This window comes from Anabrus simplex, chromosome 7 (genome assembly GCF_040414725.1).
Source record: "Anabrus simplex isolate iqAnaSimp1 chromosome 7, ASM4041472v1, whole genome shotgun sequence".
Lineage (NCBI taxonomy): Eukaryota > Metazoa > Arthropoda > Insecta > Orthoptera > Tettigoniidae > Anabrus > Anabrus simplex.
The window spans coordinates 177,201,344-177,226,286 of record NC_090271.1 but is presented as its reverse complement, the minus strand read 5'-3'; the positions used below and the strand labels follow the sequence as shown (position 1 = coordinate 177,226,286).

General features: G+C 39.7%; 1 protein-coding gene across 2 annotated transcripts in view; it reads right to left on the bottom strand.

Moving 5' to 3' along the window:
• LOC136877441 (katanin p80 WD40 repeat-containing subunit B1) overlaps positions 1–24,943 on the bottom strand; it is a 267,324-nt gene that overhangs the window by 10,072 nt on the left and 232,309 nt on the right. For both annotated transcript variants that reach the window (XM_067151483.2, XM_067151484.2), the window contains one exon: positions 4,341–4,460. In XM_067151483.2, coding sequence (XP_067007584.1) covers positions 4,341–4,460 — 120 coding nt within the window. The remainder of the gene's footprint in view (positions 1–4,340; positions 4,461–24,943) is intronic.

The following is a 24,943-nucleotide window of genomic DNA, read 5'->3' as shown; positions in this document are numbered from 1 at the left end:
GGTAGCCCCATTATTATTTTGCAGAACTTACTATCTATTACCTCTAGTTCCTTACTACCTTCTTCATTGTCCCATATTTCTGCTCAGTACAATGCTTTGGCTTTTACAAGTGAATTTAGGACATTTTGCAATATTTGGCATCTTCCTTTCCAGACATCTCATGCTAGGTAAAGCTGCCAGTCCTTTCATTTTTACTCACCTTAGTTGTTCTTTCCACTTACCATTAATTAGATGTTAGTATTATTCCTAAATATTCTATCTTATTTACTACTTCTAACTCTACACATTCTAACCACCACTTTTCTTTTCTCTTTAGTTTATTTCCCTTTTTACATAGGCCCTACCATAATTTTCGTTTTCTTAATGTTAATTTTTAAATTCCATTTTATACAGTATTCTGCAGTTTTTGTAATGCTTCTTTGCATGCTCACTGATGCCAATGATAACAGAAGGATATTTTCTGCAAAGACTAGGCCAGGAATTTCCTTTTTGTTAAAACATGGGCTTGTCATGTTTTCATTTCCTTCATTTTCCAAAATATCCTTAATAAGAAGTATGATTAATATAGGTAATAATTTGCACCCCTGCTTTAGACTAAATTTTTAAAATATCTCTCCTACTGATATTTCTTCTTTCACTTTAATCATGCATTTAACCTCTGAATACAATTCTTTTATGGCAATAACTGCTATTTTAGCCAGCTGCTCAACGACTAACCCTTTGCTTACAGAGTTGAAAGATTTCTTTAAATTTATTGCTGTAATATACAATTTACCCTCTTTTCCCTCTAAGTATTTATCTATTATTGTTTTGATGATAAATATGTTGTCTGAAGTTCCCATTCCTTTCCTGAACCCATTTTGTAAGTCTTTTTGCTAATATTCCAGTATAAATCTTGCTGAGTGTGTCCGACAGAGCAATGCCTCTCTAGTTATTTGTATTAGATCTTTCTACATACCTTTTGTATACAGGACATATTACTCCTTCTTGCCAAAATCACAGCATTTTCCTTCCGTCAAAAATTATGTTAAATAGTTTTTGATATAGTTCCCAGCATATAACTGTTGTTGCCTAGCTCTTTCCAAAATTCATAAGTTATTCCACTAATAGCACCTGATTTTCCCATTTTCCCCTCTTCCCTTTTTTACATTGCCTCTAATACTGCCTCTGTTTTTATAGGATCGTCTAATAAGGGTATTGTGTTCTCCATAGTTCTATGTATGTCAATATCATTTTTCCTTGGTTTCCATTTATCCTGACCCCCTAATCCCTTGAAAGACTCTATTAATTTATTATTACTTATACTTACTTGGTTACTATTCTTATTAGCTTTACAGATTTTGTTTCTTCTGTTCCATATATTTTTTCTTTTGTTTCATTTTCTTTAATATCTATACAGTAACTATATTTCCTTGGACTGCTAATTTTTTCCTATTTCCACATAATATATATTCTTACTCCCTCCATTTCTTACAGAATTTTACCCTTGATTCCTGTGATCCCTCATTTCTGTACTTTTTAGAGCCCTTACCACTTCAGGTTTCTTTCTTCTACATTCATAGTTATATCAAGAATTTTGATTCTTTTCCCTTCTCTTTCTTACAACCATTCTGCTAACAGCTATTATCATTGCTCCATCCACCATTTTTATCGCTTCATCAGCGTTATGTTCTAACATAATTTCAATGCCTATTTTCAGGTTTCTCCACTGAAATAATCCTTAAATTAATCTCTATATTCATCTCTCCATCTATACCTTACCAACTATTTCTGTACATTTGTAACCTGTTGCTTCTTTGTTTTTTTTGTTTTTTGTTTTTTTCAATTCTCTGCAACTTAATAGCAACTGTGAAATTATGAGATGCTGCCCAGTTCTTTACCTTAATATCTTTAATGTATTTTGGTGCTTCTCTAGAAGCAACAAATAAATCTATCATGCTGCCTCTAGTGTTCACAATATGTTAAATTCCCTGCTCCATCTCCAGGCCACCAACCATTTACTATGTATTGTTGCTCTATTGCACACATTTATAATAGCATCTCTCCATTCTTATTACAATCTTTGCCTTGACTTTTCCTTTCCTCTATTATTAGCTCATCCGTTTCTCTACCATACACTGGATTTTTGTCACCCACCCTTGCATTAATATCTCCCGTTATATTATCCTTGCTTCTTCATTCTCTAGTTTTATCTGGTTTACTCCCTCAATGAGGTCATCAAATAAATTTTTATTTGCAAAAGGGAATCCTCTGGTTGGTTGTAACAGAATCCTATATTTAATTCCATCTCTCCCTCTTAATTATCCTACCAAAGATTACTTCATTAGCGGCCAATTCCACTAGTTGTGTCTGTTTCGCTAATGCATCCTTTACACACACCGATATGCCCCCCAGGATAACGACCCTTACATGCCCTCTTCTGTTTTGTTTTACTCCAGATGTTATAACCTGGTATCTCTAGATCACATCCCTTTGGGAGCCATGCCTCTGTAATCCCCATGATCTCATTCTCAGACATTAATTCCTCACCTCATCATTTCCCAGCTTATTCATTACACCGTCTATATTTACACAGCACATGCACCATACTAGTTATTTACTTTTCTGCATATCCACCATACTCACAGTCTTGCTATGTGTGACTCTTGTTATTTCTAGCTATATAGCTGCCTCTGTGGATCAATGGTAGTGTGTCTGCCTCTGGATCCCTAGATAGCGGGTTAAACTCGGCAGAGGTAGTCGGATTTTTGAAGGGCAGAAGAAAGTCCATCTGACACTCCATGTCGTACAATGTCGGCATGTAAAATATCTCTGGTGAGACATTTGGTGTTTACCTGACAAAATTAATTAAATCTCAGCCATAGACGCCCAAGAGGGTTTTGGTTTAGTCAGTCTGCCATCTCGTTGGGCTAGAGTAAAACAGAACATCAAAATTAACGAGCGGACAGACAGATGGCGTCAAATTGAATTGTCTGTACACGGTAGCTGAGGCAATACAATTATTATTATTATTATTATTATTGCTGTATGATTCTTCCACTTGGGGAGCTAATTATGTCATCCTCTGTATCCCTTCGCTCCTTGTCTGCTTTTTACCCCACAAGTCTTTCAAGTTTAACGGTACCTTTCATCTGCTTGCTCATCTGTTTCCACAGTTCTGAACTGAAGACAGGGCAAGGTCAGCTCTCCACACATGTGAACTGGTTGCTGAGCTGTTTCTGTCAGGTGTTTTCCTCGTCTTGGAGTTGACCTCACTACTCACTGCTGACACATCAAAATGTCTTTCCGTATCCTTTAACTGTTTAACTGACCACAATTTGCTCCACGAATCTCCTCTAACCATAAGTCTATAACCAAGAATGAAGTCTTGGAGACCTGAATTGTGTGCTCTGTGTAAGTGACAGTGTAGCGTTCTCATGTCTTCTATCTCTTCTGAACCCTGTTATTTTCTGATCCGTATTTTAGTTCCTTTCAGGTTCTTCACATTTTGCAAAACTCTGCACGCTTTTAGATTCAATACCATACCCACATTTTCAGGTCTCCTTGCCCTGTTTTTTCCTATTCTAAAGGCCTTGTCAATATCGCCCTCACTAGAGTCTGTCATAACTTTTTCTCTAGTCAATAATATCACTTTATCATCTCATTAAAATTCTCTGTAATGGAATATTCCAGGCCATATATTACTATATTTCTCTTCCTATCCTCCCTATCTCGTGATAGCTCCTTCACTTCAAGTCTCATGACCCTTTCTTCTAAGTCCAATACTCTCTTCTTAATTTCCTCCACGCTGGACCGATTTTGATTCAGGCTCACCTTTATGTTGCTTAACTCTACTTTCAGGTAACTCTTCATGTCTTTATGCTCCTTGCTCTGGTCTAATCATTTTTCACTGGTCTTGTCCACTAAGCTTTTCAATGTCCTCCCAAGATCGTCCAGGGCCGGGGTTCACTTCAACACCACCAATCATTAGCAGAGCCATAACCACCACCGCCGTCAACACCACTTGCACTATAATAAGGGGTCTATCAACATCTTGAATATTTGATTTTTATCCTGCAATGCCACTTCCCTATAGCATACCTGTATTGTTCAATAGATACTCGCATTATTGTATTTCACATGCACGCACTATTAATTCGCTATCAGCACTTCACATCTGTACACCTCGCTGGTTGAATTGCAACTGATAAGGATTATTAAATATTCAGAAGCATCCTAGATACAGTCAGTGACTAAATTATATCATTCTCAAAATTGCACCGCATTTGGATTAAATCTCATAAATTTGCAGGTAATCTTTATCACACACTTTTCATTACCAACAAAGGTAAAATTCATACCTCTCTTCTCTTGAAATGTCCACTCCAACCGTTTGAATGGGTGCCTGCACGTTAGTCTTGATCACAGAGGAGAAACTCCTAAGAATGAGATGAAGGGCGGTACAGCCAACTGTCATGTACCTGAAATAAAGAAAATCAGAAAAGTAATTATATGTTCGTGTAGAGGTAGATGATTCTACCTTTCGTATAAGTGATTCGAACTACGAATTAAACATGTACAAAGAGAACAATGTAGGTATAATCGAGAAATAGAGACGAATCCAACATATAAGGAATAGAGATACGACGAAACATCACAGGACCAAAGTTGTAGATCACTGCAAACTGAACTGAGATTGTGCCATCCGTTTTGTAATACGACTTACCGTTTGGCCACGAAATACTTCGAGACGATGGTCTGCACGGACATTAAAACTGCCTCAATATTCCGATATTTTTAGGGGGTAAAAAAATGAAATATTTAAAGATCTTGAAAACCTTCCGTCGATTGCAAGCCTAAGACATATATTTTTGCCAAATTTCAATTTCCTAGCTCGTCTGGCAGATTGTGCCTTGATTTTGCTTTGGATGAGGGTTAAAATTATGACATTCAGGAAACTAAAGCTAACAAATATGCAGGTGGTCATTATTACACTTGAAACGGATAAGTGTACGAAAATTTCGCCAAATTAGTCAATGTGCAGACACCCGGTCCTTACGATTTTATTTATATACATAAGAAATCTGCTCCACATACAATACCTTTTGGGCTATGTCCGCTGGACTTAGCCTGCAAAACCGACCGTTCATGATATCTCCCTTATTAATCATCCTATCGAAAAAATGCACACGGGAAAAAGGTTTCAGAAATGGATTTCCATCAAGGTTGGTCGATTTCCAGTCAGGTTGGTCTTGTATATATTGTGGGAGAGTAAAATCACTGTTTCGGCTCCCCCGTCCTTTCCGGGAAGTTTATTGTATCGACCTAAAAACCTACCTTTGGACAGGTAGATACTAAATATGGAACTTGTTTGACATATCTCCAGTATTTCTCAAGTTATAAGAAATAGGCTTTACACGCACCCGGTTTTGGGTTAAGGCCGGTGGGACTTGTTCTGAAAAAGCGTCCGTTAATGATATCTCCCCTATTAGTTCTCCTATCGAAAAACTGCACACGAGGAAGAAGATTTAGACATGGATTTCCATCAAGATTGGTCGATTTCCAGTCAGGCTCGTCTTGTATATATTGTGGGAGAGTAAAATAACTGATTCGGTTCCCTATAAACCCCCAGTCCCTTCCGGGAATTTGACATGGTATGGACCTAAAAACTTACCTTTGGACAGGCGGATGCTAAATATGAAGGTTGGTTGAACTATCTCCAGTAGTTTGCAAGTTATAAGAAATAGGCTTTACACGCACCCGCTCTTGAGGTACAGAAAAACGGTCCGTTAATGGTATCTCCCTCAGTAATCCTCGTATGAAAATGATGCATATGAGGAAAAAGGTTTAGAAATTGATTTCCATTAAGGCAGGTAGATTTCCATTACGTCTGGTTGTGCATATTTTGTGGGAGTGCAAAATCACGGTTTCAGTTTCGTATAAACCCCCATTCAATTGAGGGATTCAGAAACAATACTGGTCCTAAAACGTACCCAAGGACAGGTGGATTCTAAAATATGAAGTTTGGTAGAAATATATCCAGTAGTTTTCAAGTCACTGACAAACAGACACAGACACCAAAGCTAAAAAATATGCAGATGGTCGTTATTACACCTGAGACGGATAACTGTACGTAAATTTCGCCAAAATAGTCAATGTACAGACACACGGTCGGTACGATTTATTTATATAGATAATTCTTAATCTAAAAAAGAAAATGTCCCTATGATGTTAGCAGGAAATTCTTCACCATCTCATTATGCATATAGCATCACCAGATGAATAATGAAAAGGGTCACGATTCGGAGTTCTAACGTTCAGCATTCTCGACTCTATATTGACCCTCCACGGCGTCGTATTTCTTTACACAGCCTGGATCTATTGTAACCGGCCGCCGCTTCAGCGAATCCTCCACGCGCCATTAACAGAGAGAGAACGGGTTAGCGGCAGATAATTGCCGATCAAGTGTGACACATGAAATTGGACTCCCGCCTCTTACGTCACCATCGTACGTAAAGGTTCCGGAATTAGCTGGGCGCTGGGAGCGTGGTAATTGGCCCGCCTTCAGAAACAAGGGACCGTCGCCAAAGCGTACGTAAAACTTCTTTATTATTCATGACCATTATCGGCCAAACAAATACTCCATTCCCCATGCATCGCATGCGATGTAGGCTATATAGTACCGAACATGCATCAGCTGCAGTTTCACATGTCACGTCACAGGAGATTGAGCACATGTGCACAGAATTTCAAGAGAGGTCAACGGCAACTTTATAAAGAGAGCTGGCTGCCTCTCTGAAATGTAGCACACATCTTCAATCGTTTCAAAATACATAACTCTATCGCAATGGTCATTCCAGAAATCGCTCTCCCATAACATTTTGGAAATGTCGGAATATGCTGGACGAGAATTATCCTCAAACTCTTTTGTACCTTAAGAGTGGGTAAGTAGCGAGGGAGATGACTTCGTGGTACGGGTCCTGTAACAGTGAGTCTACATTTGGGAGATGGTGGGTTTGAACCCCCGTGTAGCAGATTTTCCGCGATCTCCCATTTTAGCACCAGGCAAATGCTAAGAATTTAATTTAGTCTACCACTGCTTCCTTCTCAATTCTAGCTCTTTTCCATCGCTCCCTCGACGTAAACGCGTGTAATAGCGCAACACTGGAGACATTTATCTATATGCATTGCCTGAATTGTTTACCGCCTTCATGAGGTCACTCGGAACCGGCTTCCAGATAGTTTACTAACGTATTACTTTACCTTTATAGGATCTATCCCGCATAGGGTTATCTCAAAATGCCACCATCCCGCTCAGCTTCCAACTAAGTAGATTTCATACTCAAAATGGAGGAAATGCCACTGTTCCATACAAGCACAGTCAACCCAAGAAATTAGTATGATATCTTGTGTTGAAGTGGTGTATGAACTATGAGCGTATTGTTTAATTTAAGACGAATGTGAAGGACTTATCGAGACCTATTTGTATTGAACCATATCAAAAATTTGTCTGGAGTTGAAAAGTGAACCCTAGAAAAACCACTACTAAAATGCCCGAGATCAGAATTTTATTTGAGACCGCGTGCATTCAGTTACAGTTCCTTAAACCAGACTAACATCTTATTTGCATTTAGAGACACACTAAAACGCCAAATAACATTGCAACCAAGTTAACGTACAACTCGTTTAAGAAATCTCTACTTGCGTCGTGTTTATAGCGTATACAAAAAGTCAATATTGATAAAAATAACATTTATGGATGGCCATTGCTTCATATCCTTCTATATAAACATTTTAAGATGAGCTTCTAGTCAAATGGGGAAACTGCGTTGCGGACGTTTCGATGAAGTAAACATATTTCGGGCTGGCACAAATGATATTCCACACATCGAAATTTCCCGAGGGGCGCAGCGCATTCAGTGGGTGAGACAACGCGACAGCATACAACCTGCTTGGATGGAGAATTCTGAACAGCCACCCGAGATCAAAACGCTTCCCATTTGACATAGACTATAATACTTTTTCGACGTTTAACTCATTATTTCATAGAACCTTTTATTTTTATCACGACCTCCACGAGATGATATTTTACTTACCTATTTAGAGTCCCTGTACTGGCAAAAGCATAGTTAAGCCATCTCCTTACAGGCCATGAACGACTTTGAAGGAGAGGACGGTAAAGACTTCCATTACCCGTAAATTCGTCACAAGAGTGGTTAGTTCGATGACCCGACACTTTTGCCCTCGCAATTAATCTGGTACCCAGTTTTGGTGTAGGCTGTAAGAACCGCACAGCAACGTGCCTCTCCAGAAGTGGAAACCTGGCCTCTAAATATTTCGACTGGCTGACGGGGAATTGAACCCACGTCCTGCAGGGGACCCGGGTACACCTTTACCTCCTCGGCTAGGCAAATCCTCCTTGTAATGGTAAAGAAAATAAAATATGTTTGAATCGTTAGTTTAGACATCATGAAGTTTCAAATGTTAAACACATTTTCACTCCCTTTTCTTGAAAACTGTTCGCTGAAGTCGAAATATGTTATGTACTTTTCCAAAGGAATAGTATCTCCAACCACCTCGTAAAACGAACTGATTAGTCCACCGAGCATAAATCGTGACATTTTACATTTATGGTTAATCAAGAGGCAGGTATAGGGGCTGTGGGAGTGAGCGGGCATTAAGGAAAATGAGGGGAGGGATAGCAAGTTTGAGGGAAATAATTAGGCTTTTAACGGAGGACAGGAATATCGGCAGGTTTCCTATAATCAATGTTCAGGATATAGATATGTTTTAAGGAGAAGGAACATGAGGCCTAAGGCTTTTTCTAAGGGAGTGAGAGGTATCGGTATGAATCACTGCAAGCGGAACAGCAGAGGGAAGATGGGGAACAGGTAAGTGTTACAGAGGAAAGGCGAGGCAAAAAAAGGGAACGGTAGCAAAGGGAAATGTAAAGGATAGGAAGGGGAAGTGGAACAGGGTCGTGAGAGGGAGGGGGGGGGGGGGGCGGAGGAGGAACAAGGTTTTGTAGCTACCTGGGATGTTAAGGGAGACTGTTAGGTATGTGGGGGAAGTGTATGGAGGAAAGGGAACCAGAATTGAGTTAAGGCAGATGTCGAGGAAAGTAGAAAAAATAGGTTAAGGAGACAGTGGAAATTTTACACGTTAGTATTTACAACGTAAGGCAAGCAAGAATAGGTACTAACAACTAACATAGTGGGGGATATATGGGATATGGTTATGGCAGCGCGGGAAAAGTTTAAAGGAGCGGAGATGATTATTAGTGGGATTCTGTATAAAAGAGGTACTGACAAGTGGACGATCGGGGATTTAACTGAAACTATGGAGTGGGTATGTGGGAAATTGGGAGTCAGATTTGTAGGTCCTAATGGGTGGGTAGGAGGCAGGGATCTATTCTCAGATGGCCTTCACTTAAACCTCAATGGAACGTATAAGTGAGTAGGTTTGTATGGAAGTGTTATAGGGAGGTACATTCAGAAAAACGGGTTAGACTACGGTGCGGTTATGATAATATAGGGAGATGGAAGTCCAGCAAGGATGACATCAACCTGTTAGTGTTAAAATGTATTGTAAAGAAAGGAATACAATTAAGTATGGTTTATATATATACCAGATATTGTAACAGCAGTTATTATGGATGCAAACATTTCCACATGGAACTGGAGTGTTTATCGTAGCAACAGGGTGGGGACGGTGGGACGGGGAGTATTCATACTTTTGAAAGAGAAATTTGCAAGATAGCAAAAAGTTACGGACGATAATCATGAACCTCTAGGTGTAAGGGTCATCTCTAAAGATGTTACAACTTGATGTTTTTGGGGTATACATGATGTTTTTGGGGTGTACAGACCTGTAAACCGTGGCGCTGACACTGATGCGGAATTATTTGATAAGATAATCAGCGATGTAGGGAACGACAAAGAAGAATGTCACTGTAGTGGGTGATCGCAGTTTACCAAATGTTAACTGGGAAGGTAATGACAATGACACAAAACATGACCAATGCTACAGGAAGGTACATTCAAAAATACGGGTTGGACTAGGTGCGGTTATGATACTATAAAGAAGTGGCAGCCCAGTAAGGAAGATGTTAGTGTTAAAATGTATTGTAAATAAGAGAATGCAATAAGTAATGGTGTATATATACCAGTTATTGTAACACCGAGCTCGATAGCTGCAGTCGCTTAAGTGCGGCCAGTATCCAGTAATCGGGAGATCGTGGGTTCGAGCCCCACTGTCGGCAGCCCTGAAGATGGTTTTCCGTGGTTTCCCATTTTCACACCAGGCAAATGCCGGGGCTGTACCTTAATTAAGGCCACGGCCGCTTCCTTCCACTTCCTAGGCCTTTCCTATCCCATCGTCGCCATAAGACGTATCTGTGTCGGCGCGACGTAAAACAAATAGCAAAAAAAAAAAAAAAAGATATTGTAACAGGACTTGTATCATGATTAAGAAGTAATATTATGGATGCAAACATTTCCATATGGAACTGGAGTGTTTATCGTAGAAACAGGGTGACAAACAAAAAGCGGATAATTACAGGCAGTCAGCTTGACGTTAAATAAGTTAATACGGGAAGGGCAGCTGAATCAGAAAGTGATGGGACCAACTAGATGGAAATACATTCTAGACGTCGTGCTCATAAAACCAGACGAGCCATAGAGAAACTGAAGAGATAGACGGTGAAGTGACTGGAAGCTGTTTTTGTCGTAGTTAAAAATAAATGCGGTAGAAAGGAAGGCTGTAAAAGTAGGGCGATTAGACAATACCACATGATTAATACGAGAGGCATAGGGGAGTTTAATTATGATTAGAGGAATACGGTAATTAAAAATGAAAACAGTCCATGGGATGGGTTTAAAGCAATTGTTGAGAAGTGTGAAACTAAGTACGCACCTTTAAAAGGTGGTAAGGACTGTGCAGGTTAGAAAGAAATGTCAGGAATAGTTATGGAAGTAAGGAGAGACTTCAGGGACTTACTAGGAAACAGAATTTAGCAAACAAAAAATATCAGCAAAGATGACAAACATAAATGGCAGGCATATGAATTTTAGGGAAGGGTACGTATAGCTACTTTAAGGCAAAAAAAAAAAATCCAGGAAGGACATACCTGAGATCATTAATGATCAAGGGGAGTATATATGTCAGGGCTTATAGAAGACAGCAGTACTCCGTCAGCAGTATGTCAAGATACTGTAGTTGGAAATAAGGAAAGACAATACCCAGGTAGAGGAGGTTTCAAATACTGGGTAAGTACTGAAATTGACCTATGATGATAAATTTACAGAAAGATACGACCGCTGAAGAAAGCAAAGCAGCTGGGAATGATCAGATTTCTGGGGCAATAGGTTGGGATATGGTGCCGCATCTGAATTTTTTAAATTGTTGTTTGCATGAAGAAGCTATACCAAATGAATGGAGAGCTGCTGTAGTAGACCCAGTATACTAGGGAAAAGGTGACAAACATAAAGCGGGTAATTACAGGCCAGTCAGCTTGACATGTTGTATGCAAGTTCTGATAAAGCATCCTTTCTTATCATATTAGACACTTTTGCGAAATTACTAACCGGTTTAAAAGGAGTAGGCCTACTTCAGGTTTCGGAAAGATTATTTCAGTGAGGATCAACTTGTAGCATTCCAACATGATATCGTTGATATTTTAGATTGAGGAAGTCAAATGGTCTGTATCGTTATGGACCAATGCTTTTGATTGGGGAGACTGCTGACGAAAATGAGGGCTATTGGACTAGACAAAACAGTGGTTGAATGTGTGGGTAGAATTCTAGAAAATAGTACTCAGAGAATTAGACTAGGCGAAGCCTCAACTGATCCTGTTACAATTAAGAGCAGTGGCGGTGGGCTCTCAGGAGCACGTGAACACCCAGTTTTATTACATATTTACGCATTCATTCTTTTCTTTCGACCTGATTTCGACAATCGATCGAAAGCATTCGACAATCGATCGAAAGCATTCGACAATCGACTTATATCGAAGCTCCGTTACACCGACAGTTGTTCGTTTTGACTGACAGTGCAGCGAGCACACTGGATAATGCGCTATTGTGCTGAAGAATATACGCATGCGCAAAGCAGATGACGTCATGGTTTTCTGCACTGATATTCCCATTAGCGAGGAGCACGGTAAGGTACGTGCCTTGTCGTCTAGAGCCACCCTCAACCCAGTGGCAGTATTACAGTTGACCACAAGGGTCCGCCACCTCCCCTATTATGGTTACCCACAGCCTCCCAGGAGCTACTATTGCATTACATTACCGGCAGAATTCGCTAGTACCCTAATTCTGAATAGGCATTTTGGTGTCTGTTCAGACTCTTTTCCAGAAAGAGAACTGAATACAGTGGCGCATATGTATCCCTGCCTAAATAAGACACAGCTGAAGACTGAACTAGAAGTATTGTATATGAGAAATGGCTTTCAGAAAGATGATGGAGCCATTTCCATGTTGCAGTTTCTGCTTGACAATGAACTAGATAGGGACACATTTCCACAAGTATGCGAATTACTCCGAATTGTTGTCACAACCCCAATTACGACAGCGGAGCCTGAGAGGTGTTTTTCTACTTTGAATACGAATTAAAACGTTTCTGAGGAACACCATGACTGGAGAACGACTGTCAGCGCTGGCTATGATTGCTATTGAGAAGAGATTTGTCAACATCATCAATGACTTCAATCGTAAAGTGATTGAGAAATTTGCGCGATTGAAGGACAGAAGGACTGCTTTCCTGTACAAATAATCAGCATTTACGTGAGTTGCTAATCTAAATCCTATCATTTAAATAAGCATGATCTAGTATTGTTGGTTGTACTCCATGCTAAATTGTTTAGAGTAGTGGCTATAATTTGCAAAATGAGAATAATTACCATGTGAAACAGTAGAACCTGACTAACCGAGATAATGTGGAGACTATTGGGTCAATTCGGAAATAATTAAAAAATTTACCGGTAAATGCGGTACACATTCCTTCTATGCTTCTCGTCATATCCAGGTGAACTTCGTGTTGTTTAAAAATCAGGAATAGTGCTCGCATCCTTCAGTGTTCGCAGTGCAGTAAAGCTATTATGAATTTTGCTACTGTCCAACACTAAGACAGCCTGCCCGCGGTGTAGGGGTGGCGTGCCTTCCTCTTACCCGGAGGCCCCGGGTTCGATTCCCGGTCAGGCCAGGGATTTTAACCTGGATCTGAGGGCTGGTTCGAGGTCCACTCAGTCTACGTGATTACAATTGAGGAGCTATCTGACGGTGAGATGGCGGTCAAAAAAGCCAAGAATAACGGCCGAGAGGATTCGTTGTGCTAACCACACGACACCTCGTAATCTGCAGACCACCGGGCTGAGCAGCAGTCGCTTGGTAGGCCATGAGGTTTGGTTTGTTTCTACACTAACACCCAGGTGAAATTCGTGCTGTTTGAAAACCAAGAATAGTACTCGCATCCTTCAATAATCTCAGTGTAGTAAAGTTATTGTGATTTTTACTTTTGTTCTACACTAACAAATTAGTCTCGTATAAAATTTATCCTCGGTTACAGGGGTTCTACCAAAGTATTTGTGAAGAAGGAACCGTACAAGGAACTGTTAGTGAAATGATTTATGTACCTATGTTACTTTTTTGCTGATTTGAGACATGAACAAAAATGTTGTGAACCCCCTAAAAATTTTGTCACGAGCCGCCACTGATTAAGAGAGGGGAAGGGAGGGAGGTACCGCAGCAGGGTGGTATTATTGGACCTTTATGTTTTCTTATGTATGCATATAAGTACTGAAATCATAGATAAGGCTTTTTGTAGATTATGTTACAGAGAGTAAATAAGTTACAGGACTGTAAGCAACTGCTAATATACCTTGATATTGTTGTGAGATGGACAACAGAGAATGGTAAGATGATAAACGGGATGAAAAGTCACGTTGTAAGTTTTAACAAGAGAAGTTCTTTCATTTTTAATTACTATGGTGATGGGGTGAACTTACTGTACCTCACACGGATCATTGTAAGTACTTAGGCGTTCACATAACGAAAGATCTTCATTGGGGTAATCACGTTAACGAGGTTGTAAATAAAGGTTACATATCTCTTCATATGGTTATGCGAGTATTTAGGGGTTGCAGTAATGGTTTAAGAGGAGTACGTACGGTGAAATTGGTCAAAAAATGACATTTTACGATTATTATTTCTTAATAACATTTGATCTCTCCTGAATCTCTGATCTCTGCCGAATAATTCCAATTAGAAGTGTAGTTTTTATCATTTCCAAATTAATAGTGCAAGGGTTAAAAAAAATCCACTCGTTCTGCACTGACTTGCTTAAGTATCTCTATCTCTGGAACTATTCAATCTACAAGGCTGTGGTTTTTCAATTATTTATTGCTTGAATTCATATTAATGTTTGTGTTAAGAGGTTGGATGCACTGTGTAAACAGAAATGGCGGTATTGCACATGCATTGTGAATTTACTTTATGGTTCTGGTGTTTCATAGGTGTCGAACTGTAAACATAACGGTTTGGTGTGTCATTACATGTTCTTATTTCTCTTTTCAACATGACGAAAAGAAAGGGTTGTTTTAAGAAGCGAAGTTTAATTGGAAATCAGCATTCGACGGGATCTGAATCCGGTGCTGATCCTGAAATAGATGTTTCACAGGCACATGATAAGGACACGCCCACTAGTGCTTCGAGGTGGAAACTTGGAAACCATGAGGATTTACTTATTTACAAAGAAGACCATGTAAACAATATACCATCTGCAGTGATGGAAGCTATTAAACCAGTATATGGAGAGTTAGCTCAACTGAGCTTCTTTCCAAATGCCTCCATGGGCGAACACAAATCCGAATGAGCCTTTTAATAATGTAATTTGGACCCGCATACCAAAAAATGTCTTTGTAGGAATGAAAACTCTACGCTTGGGTGTTGGTGATGCTGTGATAACGTTTAATGATGGTAATAAGGGAAGAATTAGGGTACTAGAGCAACTTGGTATCACTCCAGGGGCCAACACACTGCAGGCCTTCCAGCGAATGGATCGACTTAGGACTATGAAAGCCCAGCGTGCAGCAGAGGAAATGACTAAAGAAACAAGAGGCAGGAAAAGAAGGAAGCTTCTAGGTTTGCAGGATGATCAAGAACAGGATCCAGATAATGCTGATTATGGGACTGGCAGTTTCTAGGAGCTGGCATGCCTCCATATCTGATATCAAGTGAAAAGTTAAACATGATTTCCGAAAATGACCTTTCTAAAATTATTTGACCCATTATCTCAGGAACTATTTAGATACTTATATCGAATTTTACACTGTGTTACCTCATAGTATACTGCAGCTACTGAGGCACCGAAATATTTCTGCCTCTAGTGGTTTTTTACTTACAGAAGAAAAAGTGGATTTTAAAAGAAAAATGAACATAATTTAAAAAAACCACAACTAACTATTTGTCCGTATATTCTGATTTTGGTTCAGTAATCAGAACAGGAATGATACTATACTTACGAAAATATTCAGATCTCTCTCTCTGTCAAAGGTTCTGAGATAATGGGTCAACCAATATTGCAAATTTAACACTGTAGATATAGGGCGTACGTACTCTCCTTAAGAGGATTGGGACAAAGGAACGAGAGAGGAAGTCGGCTGGTTGAATTCTACACTGATCATAATTTAATCCTTGCCAATACTTGGTTCAAACACCACAAACGACAGCTGTATACGTGGACGGGACCTGGAGACACTGGAAGGTATCAAATAGACTTCATTATGATTAGGAAGAGAGTCACAAACCAGGTGTTGGATTGCAAAACTTTCCCAGGAGCAGACGTAGACTCTGACCACAACTTGTTGGTCATGGAATGCCATCTGAAGTTGAAGAAATTGAAGAAAGAAAGGAATGCAAGGAGATGGGATGTAGACAAGTTGAAAGAAAAGAGCGTGAGGGGTTGTTTCAAGGAACATGTTGCACAACGACTAAATGAAAAGGCTGAAGGAAACAATAGATGAAGAGTGGATAGTCATGAAAAATGAAGTCAGTAGGGCTGGTGAAGAAATGTTAGGAAGGAAGAAACGATCAACTAAGAATCAATGGTTAACTCAGGAGATACTAGACCTGATTGACGAACGACGAAAATACAAGAATGCTAGAAATGAAGAGGGCAGAAAAGAATACAGGCGATTAAAGAATGAAGTGGATAGAAGTGAAAGGTAGCTAAGGAAGAATGGCTCAAGGAGAAGTGCAAGGATGTCAAAGGTTGTATGGTCCTAGGAAAGGCAGATGCTGCATACAGGAAAATCAACGAAACCTTTGGAGAAAGGAAATCCACGTGTATGAATATTAAGAGCTCAGATGGAAAGCCACTTCTAGGGAAAGAAGACAAAGCAGATGATTTGGTTCTGGAACAAGAAGAGGGTGTTGATGCTGATGAAATGGGAGACCCAATTTTGAGGTCAGTTTGACAAGAGCTGTTAGAGACCTAAATAGGAACAAGGCAATTGGAATTGATAACATTCCCTCTGAATTACTGACTGCCTTACGAGAAACCAGCACGGCAAGGTTATTCCATTTAGTGTGTAAGAGTATGAGACAGGAGAAGTGCCATCCGATTTTCGGCAGAATGTTGTTATACCTATTCCCAAGAAAGCCGGTGCTGACAAGTGTGAAAACTACCGCACCATTAGTTTAGTATCTCATGCCAGCAAAATTTTAACACGTATTATTTACAGAATAATGGAAAGACAAGTTGAAGCTGAGTTGAGAGAAGCTCAATTTGGCTCCAGAAGAAATGTAGGGACACGTGAAGCAATCCTGACTTTACGTCTCATCTTAGGCCCGGTTGTATAAAACATTTGACCTGAGTTTAACGAGGAAAAATGGCTGCCAGTCAAGTTGAACTTCGATTTTCCGTTGTATAAACGCTAATCTAAGATCATCTCGTCTCGATCTAAGTTCAGATTTGACTGGCGAATATTCGTCGGTTAATCTCTTGAACCTAGATCATTATCGTTCATATTAAACACTGAACTAGCCCTGAAGACTTGAGAAGTGTTTCCTTGTATCGTATCTGCGTAAGAATACCGCGCCTTAATAATATCGAGATGAGTTATAAATATCTTGAATGCGAGTAGTTAAATAATATTGCTAAAGATCGCTAGATTTTTTTAGAAGTGAGGTTATGTGAATATCATAAACAATAGCCTATTGCCATACCAACACGTTGTTACTTAGTTTTATGATACTGCTTCAATAATGAATTATTTTAAATTATGTTTCAAGTTTTCAAAACAAAGCAACTGTGTAATATATATATATATATATTTTCTTTAGCAGGGATGTCAGATTATTCCGACTTTTCGTCTGATGAAGAAGAGTTGATTTTACGATGAGCTCCTCGCGTCTTTCGGTACAGACGGAATCCGATGATTGAAATGAGTGATCAAATGTTCAAAATGAGATTTTGTTTCTCGAAAGATGTTGAGGAACGACTGGAACTGAAGTTAAGGGACACACTACAAAAACCTACTCAAAGAAATTATCCCCTGTCACCCATGTGTATGTTTTATGCTACAAGAAGTTTTCAAATGGTTACTGGAGATCTCTTTAAACTGACAAGTCAACGGCTTTCTCTTTCAACTTTGATGTCACCATATCGGTTCTTTTATTTTCTATTATATGTTTGTACCTCGATAGTACAATATCCACCAGATCGTCCTTTTATTTCGGTGTGAAATTCGCAGAACGCTCCTTTGAATTTCCTTCCATGTTTACTTCGCGAGATTTCAATATTTCTTCTTCTCCTTCTTCGGCAGTGATGGGAGTTTCGTATTTCATTTGTTTACAGTCACGGCCAGGTCAATCCCGCTATTTATGTATTATCCGAAGAGCCGAGCTATTTCGTATTTCATTTGTTTTGCGGTGTTGCCACGTCCACTCTTTTGAACTCCGATTACATTTGAACTACACATGTGTAAACCAAGTTCAGTTTTATACAACGCGATGAAGTCGTAATCTCAGTTCATTTTCAGAACTAAGTTCTTAATTGATCTCCAGTCAGATGTCTTTATACAACCGGGCCTTAGAGGATCAAATTAAGAAGGACAAGCCCATATACATGGCGTTCGTAGATCTAGAAAAGACATTCGATAATGTTGATTGGACCAAGCTATTTAAGATTCTGAAGGTGATTGGGATCAGATACCGAGAACGAAGAATTATCTACAATCTGTATAAAAATCAGTCTGCAGTCATAAGAATCGAGGGCTTTGAAAAAGCAGCAGCAATCCAGAAAGGAGTGAGGCAAGGCTGTAGTTTGTCCCTCCTCCTTTTCAATGTTTACATAGAGCAGGCAGTAAAGGAAATCAAAGAGGATTTTGGAAAGGAAATCACTGAATCAAAGAGGATTTTGGAAAGGGAATTACAATCCAAGGAGAGGAAATCAAGACCTTGAGATTTGTCGATGATATTGTTATTTCATCTGAGACTGCAGAAGATCTCGAGAAGCTGTTGAATGGTATGGACGAAGTCTTGGGTAAAGAGTACAAGATGAAAATAAATAAGTCCAAAACGAAAGTAATGGAGTGCAGTCGAACGAAGGCAGGTGATGCAGGAAATATTAGATTAGGAAATGAAGTCTTAAAGGAAGTAGATGAATATTGTTACTTGGGTAGTAAAATAACTAACGATGGCAGAAGTAAGGAGGAAATAAAATGCAGACTAGCACAAGCAAGGAAAAGCTTTCTTAAGAAAAGAAATTTGCTCACTTCAAACATTGATATACAGTAGGAATCAGAAAGATATTTCTGAAGACATTTATCTGGAGCGTGGCATTGTATGGAAGTGAAACATGGACGATAACTAGCTCAGGAAAAAAGAGAATAGAAGCTTTTGAAATGTGGTGTTACAGAAGAATGCTGAAGGTGAGATGGATAGATCGAATCACGAATAAAGAGATACTGAATCGAATCGGTGAGAGGAGATCGATTTGGCTAAATTTGACGAGAAGAAGAGATTAAATGATAGGACACATCTTAAGACACCCAGGACTTGTTCAGTTGGTTTTTGAAGGAAGTGTCGGCGTTAAGAACGGTAGGGGTAGACCAAGGTATGAATATAACAAGCAGATTAGAGGAGATGTAGGATACAGTAGTTACGTCGAAATGAAAAGATTAGCACAGGATAGGGTGGAAAGGAGGACTGCATCAAACCAGTCTACAGACTGATGGCTCAAACAACAAACAGCAATATATATATAGCTAGTGTTATTCACACGATCATTCTATACTATTTCATTTGCCATGACCGTCGTCAGTGTATCATGCTGTTAGTTATATTTGTAAGGTTTTGTGAAGAAGTGTTCGTATCTTTAATTGTGCCAGTAGGTACGAACTGTTGGTCGCACTAACTCATCGAAGGTTTTCGGCGACGGAAGGATGGGAAAGGGCTGGGGTAGGGAAGGTAGCAGCCGTGGCTTTATTTAAGGTACAGGTGCCTGGTGTGAAAATGGGAAACCAAGGAAAATTATCTCTAGGTTTGCCGACGGTGGGATTCAAACCCACCATCTCCCGAATGCAAGCTCACAGCTACGTGACTGTCATGTTGCCAGTGCTCTTTATTCATGGTGTAAGTGAAGGATTGTAGTGAGAAACTATAGGCTTTGTGATAATTCGGTCGCAGTACACGAACTACTGTCAGTTCTTTGGGACTGTACGTTTATTGGGTTATGTGGTAATAGATTTTGTTACGGTCTTTTCCGTGGTAGGTAGAGGTGAAAGAAGGTGCGGGCGTGAATGAGTCTCAAACTACGGAATCAAAGTTAATGTAAAATTTAACAAGGTTATATTTTCTTTTCAAAAACAAAGAAATAACAAGTATGGCAGGTACAAAGTAGCAAATCAAAGGGGAGTCACAATATTCACATAATTTGGGCTTCGAGCCCCGAAAACACAATGCTTGGGCAATCAGCCCAGTTTTACCTCCAAAACACAAGTTGCAACAGAGGGGCAGAAAACCCCATTCATACCTCGGAGCCCTTGCTCCAAATTACACCGATAAGCCTCCACGAGGCATACCACAATTGATTTTTAAAAGAGCCACACGCTCTCAAATTTAAGCCTTCTCCCAGGCCACACCAAACTCAACCTTCAAGTTGTCCTCAACGGACCTAAACACAGGGGTAAAATACCCAATCTACTGAGGTCTAGGAAATAAAAAAAGGGTTAATTAAATGACCTCTAAGGTAACAATTTGAGAGGAGGCGAACTTGCACTCCTAATACACTTTGTCTTTAAGACCTATTTTGGTTCTTAGGCCACTGATGCAAGGGCTAATCCCATACTACAGAGGTGACTTAAAAAAGAAATATTTACATTACATTACGGAAGAATTGATTGAGAAAATAAGTTCACCTCAAGACAATGTGAGTGGGAGCTCGAGAGGGTTAGCACTCTCTATCCCAGTATGTCGCTTTACAAGAGAATAGAAGAAAAGAGAAGTTACATTTTAGGAAAAGGTTACATAGGGGAACGCTTAGAACCCGCCCCGAAAGTTAAACTGCTGAGCTAGCAAAGAAAGAATTTATTAATCGGCCATTACCTTATTGTTGACCGCTGCCGAGGAAAGAGGCGCTTCCCGCCTCCTGCTATGTACTTAATACACTGAAAGATGGAACAGAAGTGGCCCGGAGACCCTAAAATCAGCAGTTTAAATACTCTCGCAGAAAGTTCTAGGCGTTAGGGGAAAGAAAACACCCTCCCACAAAGATTTTATTGGGTAGGACCCCGCAACAGATTCAAGTTGGGGAAAGATACACCAGATTGGTCAGAAATTAATTGAAAAAAAATCGTGATTGGATACATTCAAAACAAGGGGAAGAAAGGGGTAAATATTGCCAACTTAAACAATGACAGAAAGAAATTTAACAAAGAACAAACTCCTGAAATTAAATTTTCTCCAACAAAATAGTTCTTTGACTCCGCACTAGGGTGCACTATTGTTGATCTTCAGTAGTGTCCTCTAGAAGAGAAAGTTCACACTTCTTAATACAAGCAAGACAAAAGTACGTCGAAAATGACACAGTTCACAAACTCAAAAATTTCCAGGTAGTGACATCTTCTGAGAAATTTGGAAATTAAGACCGTAGATAAAGTTCAGACTTCCTCCAGAAGAGGAGTTTCAACTGGCGCAACTTTTAAATAAACGGTGTGGAGGTGTACCGCCCGGTACAGATTTAGAAGTATTATTAAGTGGGCCAGGTTGGATGGCACTTCATTTTAGCAATTACTATGCCTATTAGGCAGGGGAAGGTGGCACCCGCAACTACACAGGAAAGGATGGTGATAAGCGCGATAGCACTACACAGCACGAGTTTCGTATAGGTCTTCGCAAGGAAACCGAACCAAGGAGTTTCAGGACGTGAGGATCAAAACCAGTGAATGAAGCAGCGACCTACTGCAGTGAGTAACCACTCATTTCAAAGGTGGGAAGAAAATTTATAATTCTGATGGGGAAAAGAGTGTTAGGACTGATCTGATTAACGCCAGAAACAGTGTCAATTATTTGTAAAAAAAATTATGTTTGTCTTGATTCCATGCTCCTACCATTTTCTATCGCTTGCAGGGGTTATTAGGTAAAGCCCAGTCAACAAGATACCAGTTTTCCAGTCATTATGTTTACTACTCAAGATAGAATATTTTATGCACTACCGTAAATTATAAATTCCTATTATTAATATCCCAAATTGAGCGATCCTATGTGACCACTGGCACTCATTTACCAGCACCTTTGTCAAATTATACATTATCATTATTTAGTAATATTACTGAATTCCGTGGAAGTAGCGGGGAAGAAGAGGTAGGGATAGGCAGTTGAACAAAGAGACCACACATTATTTTAAAAAATTTTGAAGATATTTTTCTTACTTTCAATGTATCAGTGCTTTTACACGGCAACAACCATTTTAACAAATGGTAACAAGCGAAATAACAATTTAGAAAGGGATATTTACAATCATAAGCTTTAGAGCTTAATAAACAATAGCTAAGAGGGGAGAAGTAGCTCCCTTTTTTTTTTTTCAAGACAAGACTTGCTAGTCTTAGACATCTTTGGTTTGATACAGAGGCTTGGGCCTCTACTAACAAATGTTTCCCTTCAAATGGAAGCACCATCTTAAATAGTGATTTAATATGAATATGAAGGAAAAAATCCAAAGTTTCGAAGACTCAACTTCAACTTTCAAAGGCCAAACGGACCAAGAATGCACACCAGAATACCTCTTATTACACTCATAAGCTTTGCAGCTTTTACACCACGAGAAACTCGTTGCCCTTAATCCAGAGAGTAGTAACACACAACGCATGGATCAGAAGGATCCAGAAAAAAAAAAAAAAGAAACAAGAGCCGGAGTTCATACTAGACGACCATGAAAGAGAAAATTAAAGGTTAATAGAAAGCCCGAGAACTAAATGGAATGGGATGCTGAACCCATTCAAGCAATCCCGTGATATGTGACATGACTTGCCATAAAACCTATAAGGCAGAAGGCCCGGTGACACAGAGAAAAAGCCATACTACGTTGGTGACTATGAGAAGCAAGGAAATGTTAAAGACCAAAATGTAGAAATTTAGAAAATAGGAAACTTAGTCAACAAAGTAAAGTGAACACGGGAAACGAGAATCCACACGCGTACATCGTTATGAAATTATATGATACCCACTAGGGTGATTACACTCTGTACAGATTACACGCTAACACAATATTAAGAAGCCCTACATTAAAAATAAGGTAAACGCGGCACACCCTAATTGATAAATGCTAGAGGGGAACGCTGGTATCTGTCCGTCGCCACACGCAAATAAGTGCACAATTTAGATCAATTAGCTACCTACCTTACATGCTGCTCCAGCCCCTCCATAGTCTCCTGGGAGGAGAACCTCACTTATCGTCGCACAATAAGTCAAGATCCAGATAGATAGATAGATAGATAGATAGATAGATAGATAGATAAGGTCCAAGATTGCCAGTATTTATAGGGGCGAGCTGGGCGCGGATTGATTGGTTTGAATAGGACAGACCAAGGTAGGTAGAGTATATTAGGTAGGAATTCCCGCTCACAGCGCACTCATTCGTCGACCGCGTGACGTAGAATCGAGGGCTAGGAGTGCACGCCTGCATACAGCATAAACGTCGATAATTAAGAAAAAAGTTCAATTTTTAATAAATAATTAAAAAAGTTGGCCTTATTAAAATAAAATGGTACTTTTCATACCTCCTGCAATCAGTCAAGTGATACTGTCGATAAATTAAGCCCTATAGAAGAAACTCTGAGTAATTACATCTTAAAAGTCGACTGTAAGTTCAATACATACATAGGAACACTGGGATAATTATTGGTTTAATGGTATTTAGAACTTAAGTGTTGATGACTTAGGAAGTTGTTAAGAAGATGAAGCTGCTCACAGTCGACTTTTCTTCGCTGAATAGTTCTTCATATTTGATGTTTTTTGTTGAGGTGATGTATTGCAATGAAAGCCCTAGTTTTGACGTACAGAAAGAGAATATTCTCGCCAAGTTCGGGAAATTGTGATATAAGTATAGAAGTCAAAATCTGCATCACCCTTTCACATTTGTAAATATAAAGTATGTGAAAACTGTCAAACAATACCTCAAGCTGCATAATTTTTTGACACCATTCTTCGGTTGGACGAGTAAAGCCTCCCTTTGAAATGATTGATAACCAGTCGTAGACACTTCCTGTGGCAACGCAAACATTTCACCTTTATCACCCGAGCTGTGTCCGGCTCCATGGCTAAATGGTTCAAGAGGTACCGGCTTCGATTCCCGGCCGGGTCGGGGATTTTAACTTACATAAGTTAATGCGAACGGTTCGGGGAGTGGGTGCTTGTGTCGTTTCCAACATTAAAATTTTTTTAAGGTACGCCCCCAACCTCACAGACGCGCAGGTCACCTTATCGGCGTCAACTCGAAAGACCTGCACCAGGCCTCTTCGGAGGCCACACGCCATTAATTAACCAAGCTGTCATCTACAGAGCGACATTTGAATGGCAGGTAGCCTGCAAGGTATTTAACTGCATCTTGGTTTACGTCTTCAATTTCGAAGTCCTGGCTCAAGTCTTCCATCCGTAACAACCCCCGACGTTTCTCCCTGTTCATCTATGAATCCAGTTGTTAGGGGCCCCTCAACAACATCTATGCATAATTAACTGCTTCCGAAGTTCAAGAAATCGGCATGAGGATCCATTACTGCCTGTAAGTATATAATAGAAGTCGAATTATGTTATGAATTTCAAAAGGGAACGGATTGCTATAAAAAAGTTTCTAGGCCACGGACACGTGAAAAAATTCTGGAAGCATACTTGGTTAAAAACTGGCAGTTATGACATACTTGCATTGTTCATGTCTTCAAAAAGTCCCAAGAGAGAGTTTATAGAAATTACGAACCCCTTCTGAAACGAAGTAAAGTTTTCCGTTTTCCAACTCTTACTTGTGTAATCACCCCCAGAAAGCGCTTCAGAGTATTCTCCTGGCTTCTTAATTTTAAGCCATATCCACTTCTAACGGGAGTCTTTTCATATTTAGGCGCCCTGGAGTTCAACACATCGAAAGTGTCATTGATTAGCTCGATGAAGTTGCTTTCAACGTCCTTGTTTAAAGTATACCGCGCTGCCAGAACTGTGCGCCTGAAAGATAACTGAGCAGCCATTCACACAGTCCATATTTAGAATCCTTATTCATATTTAACACTACAATCGACAAAATAAGGAAAATGTTATAATACTCAGCGTATCGCAATGTAGACCTACACTGAAAAAACCTTATCAGTCACCGCAGCAGCTACCGACAGGAGCCCTCCACGCGACGTCAGCATGAGGTGACGTTACGCGGGAAAAAAGTGCTGGAGTCGGGTATGAGCCCCCCCTGCAGTAGTAGCAAC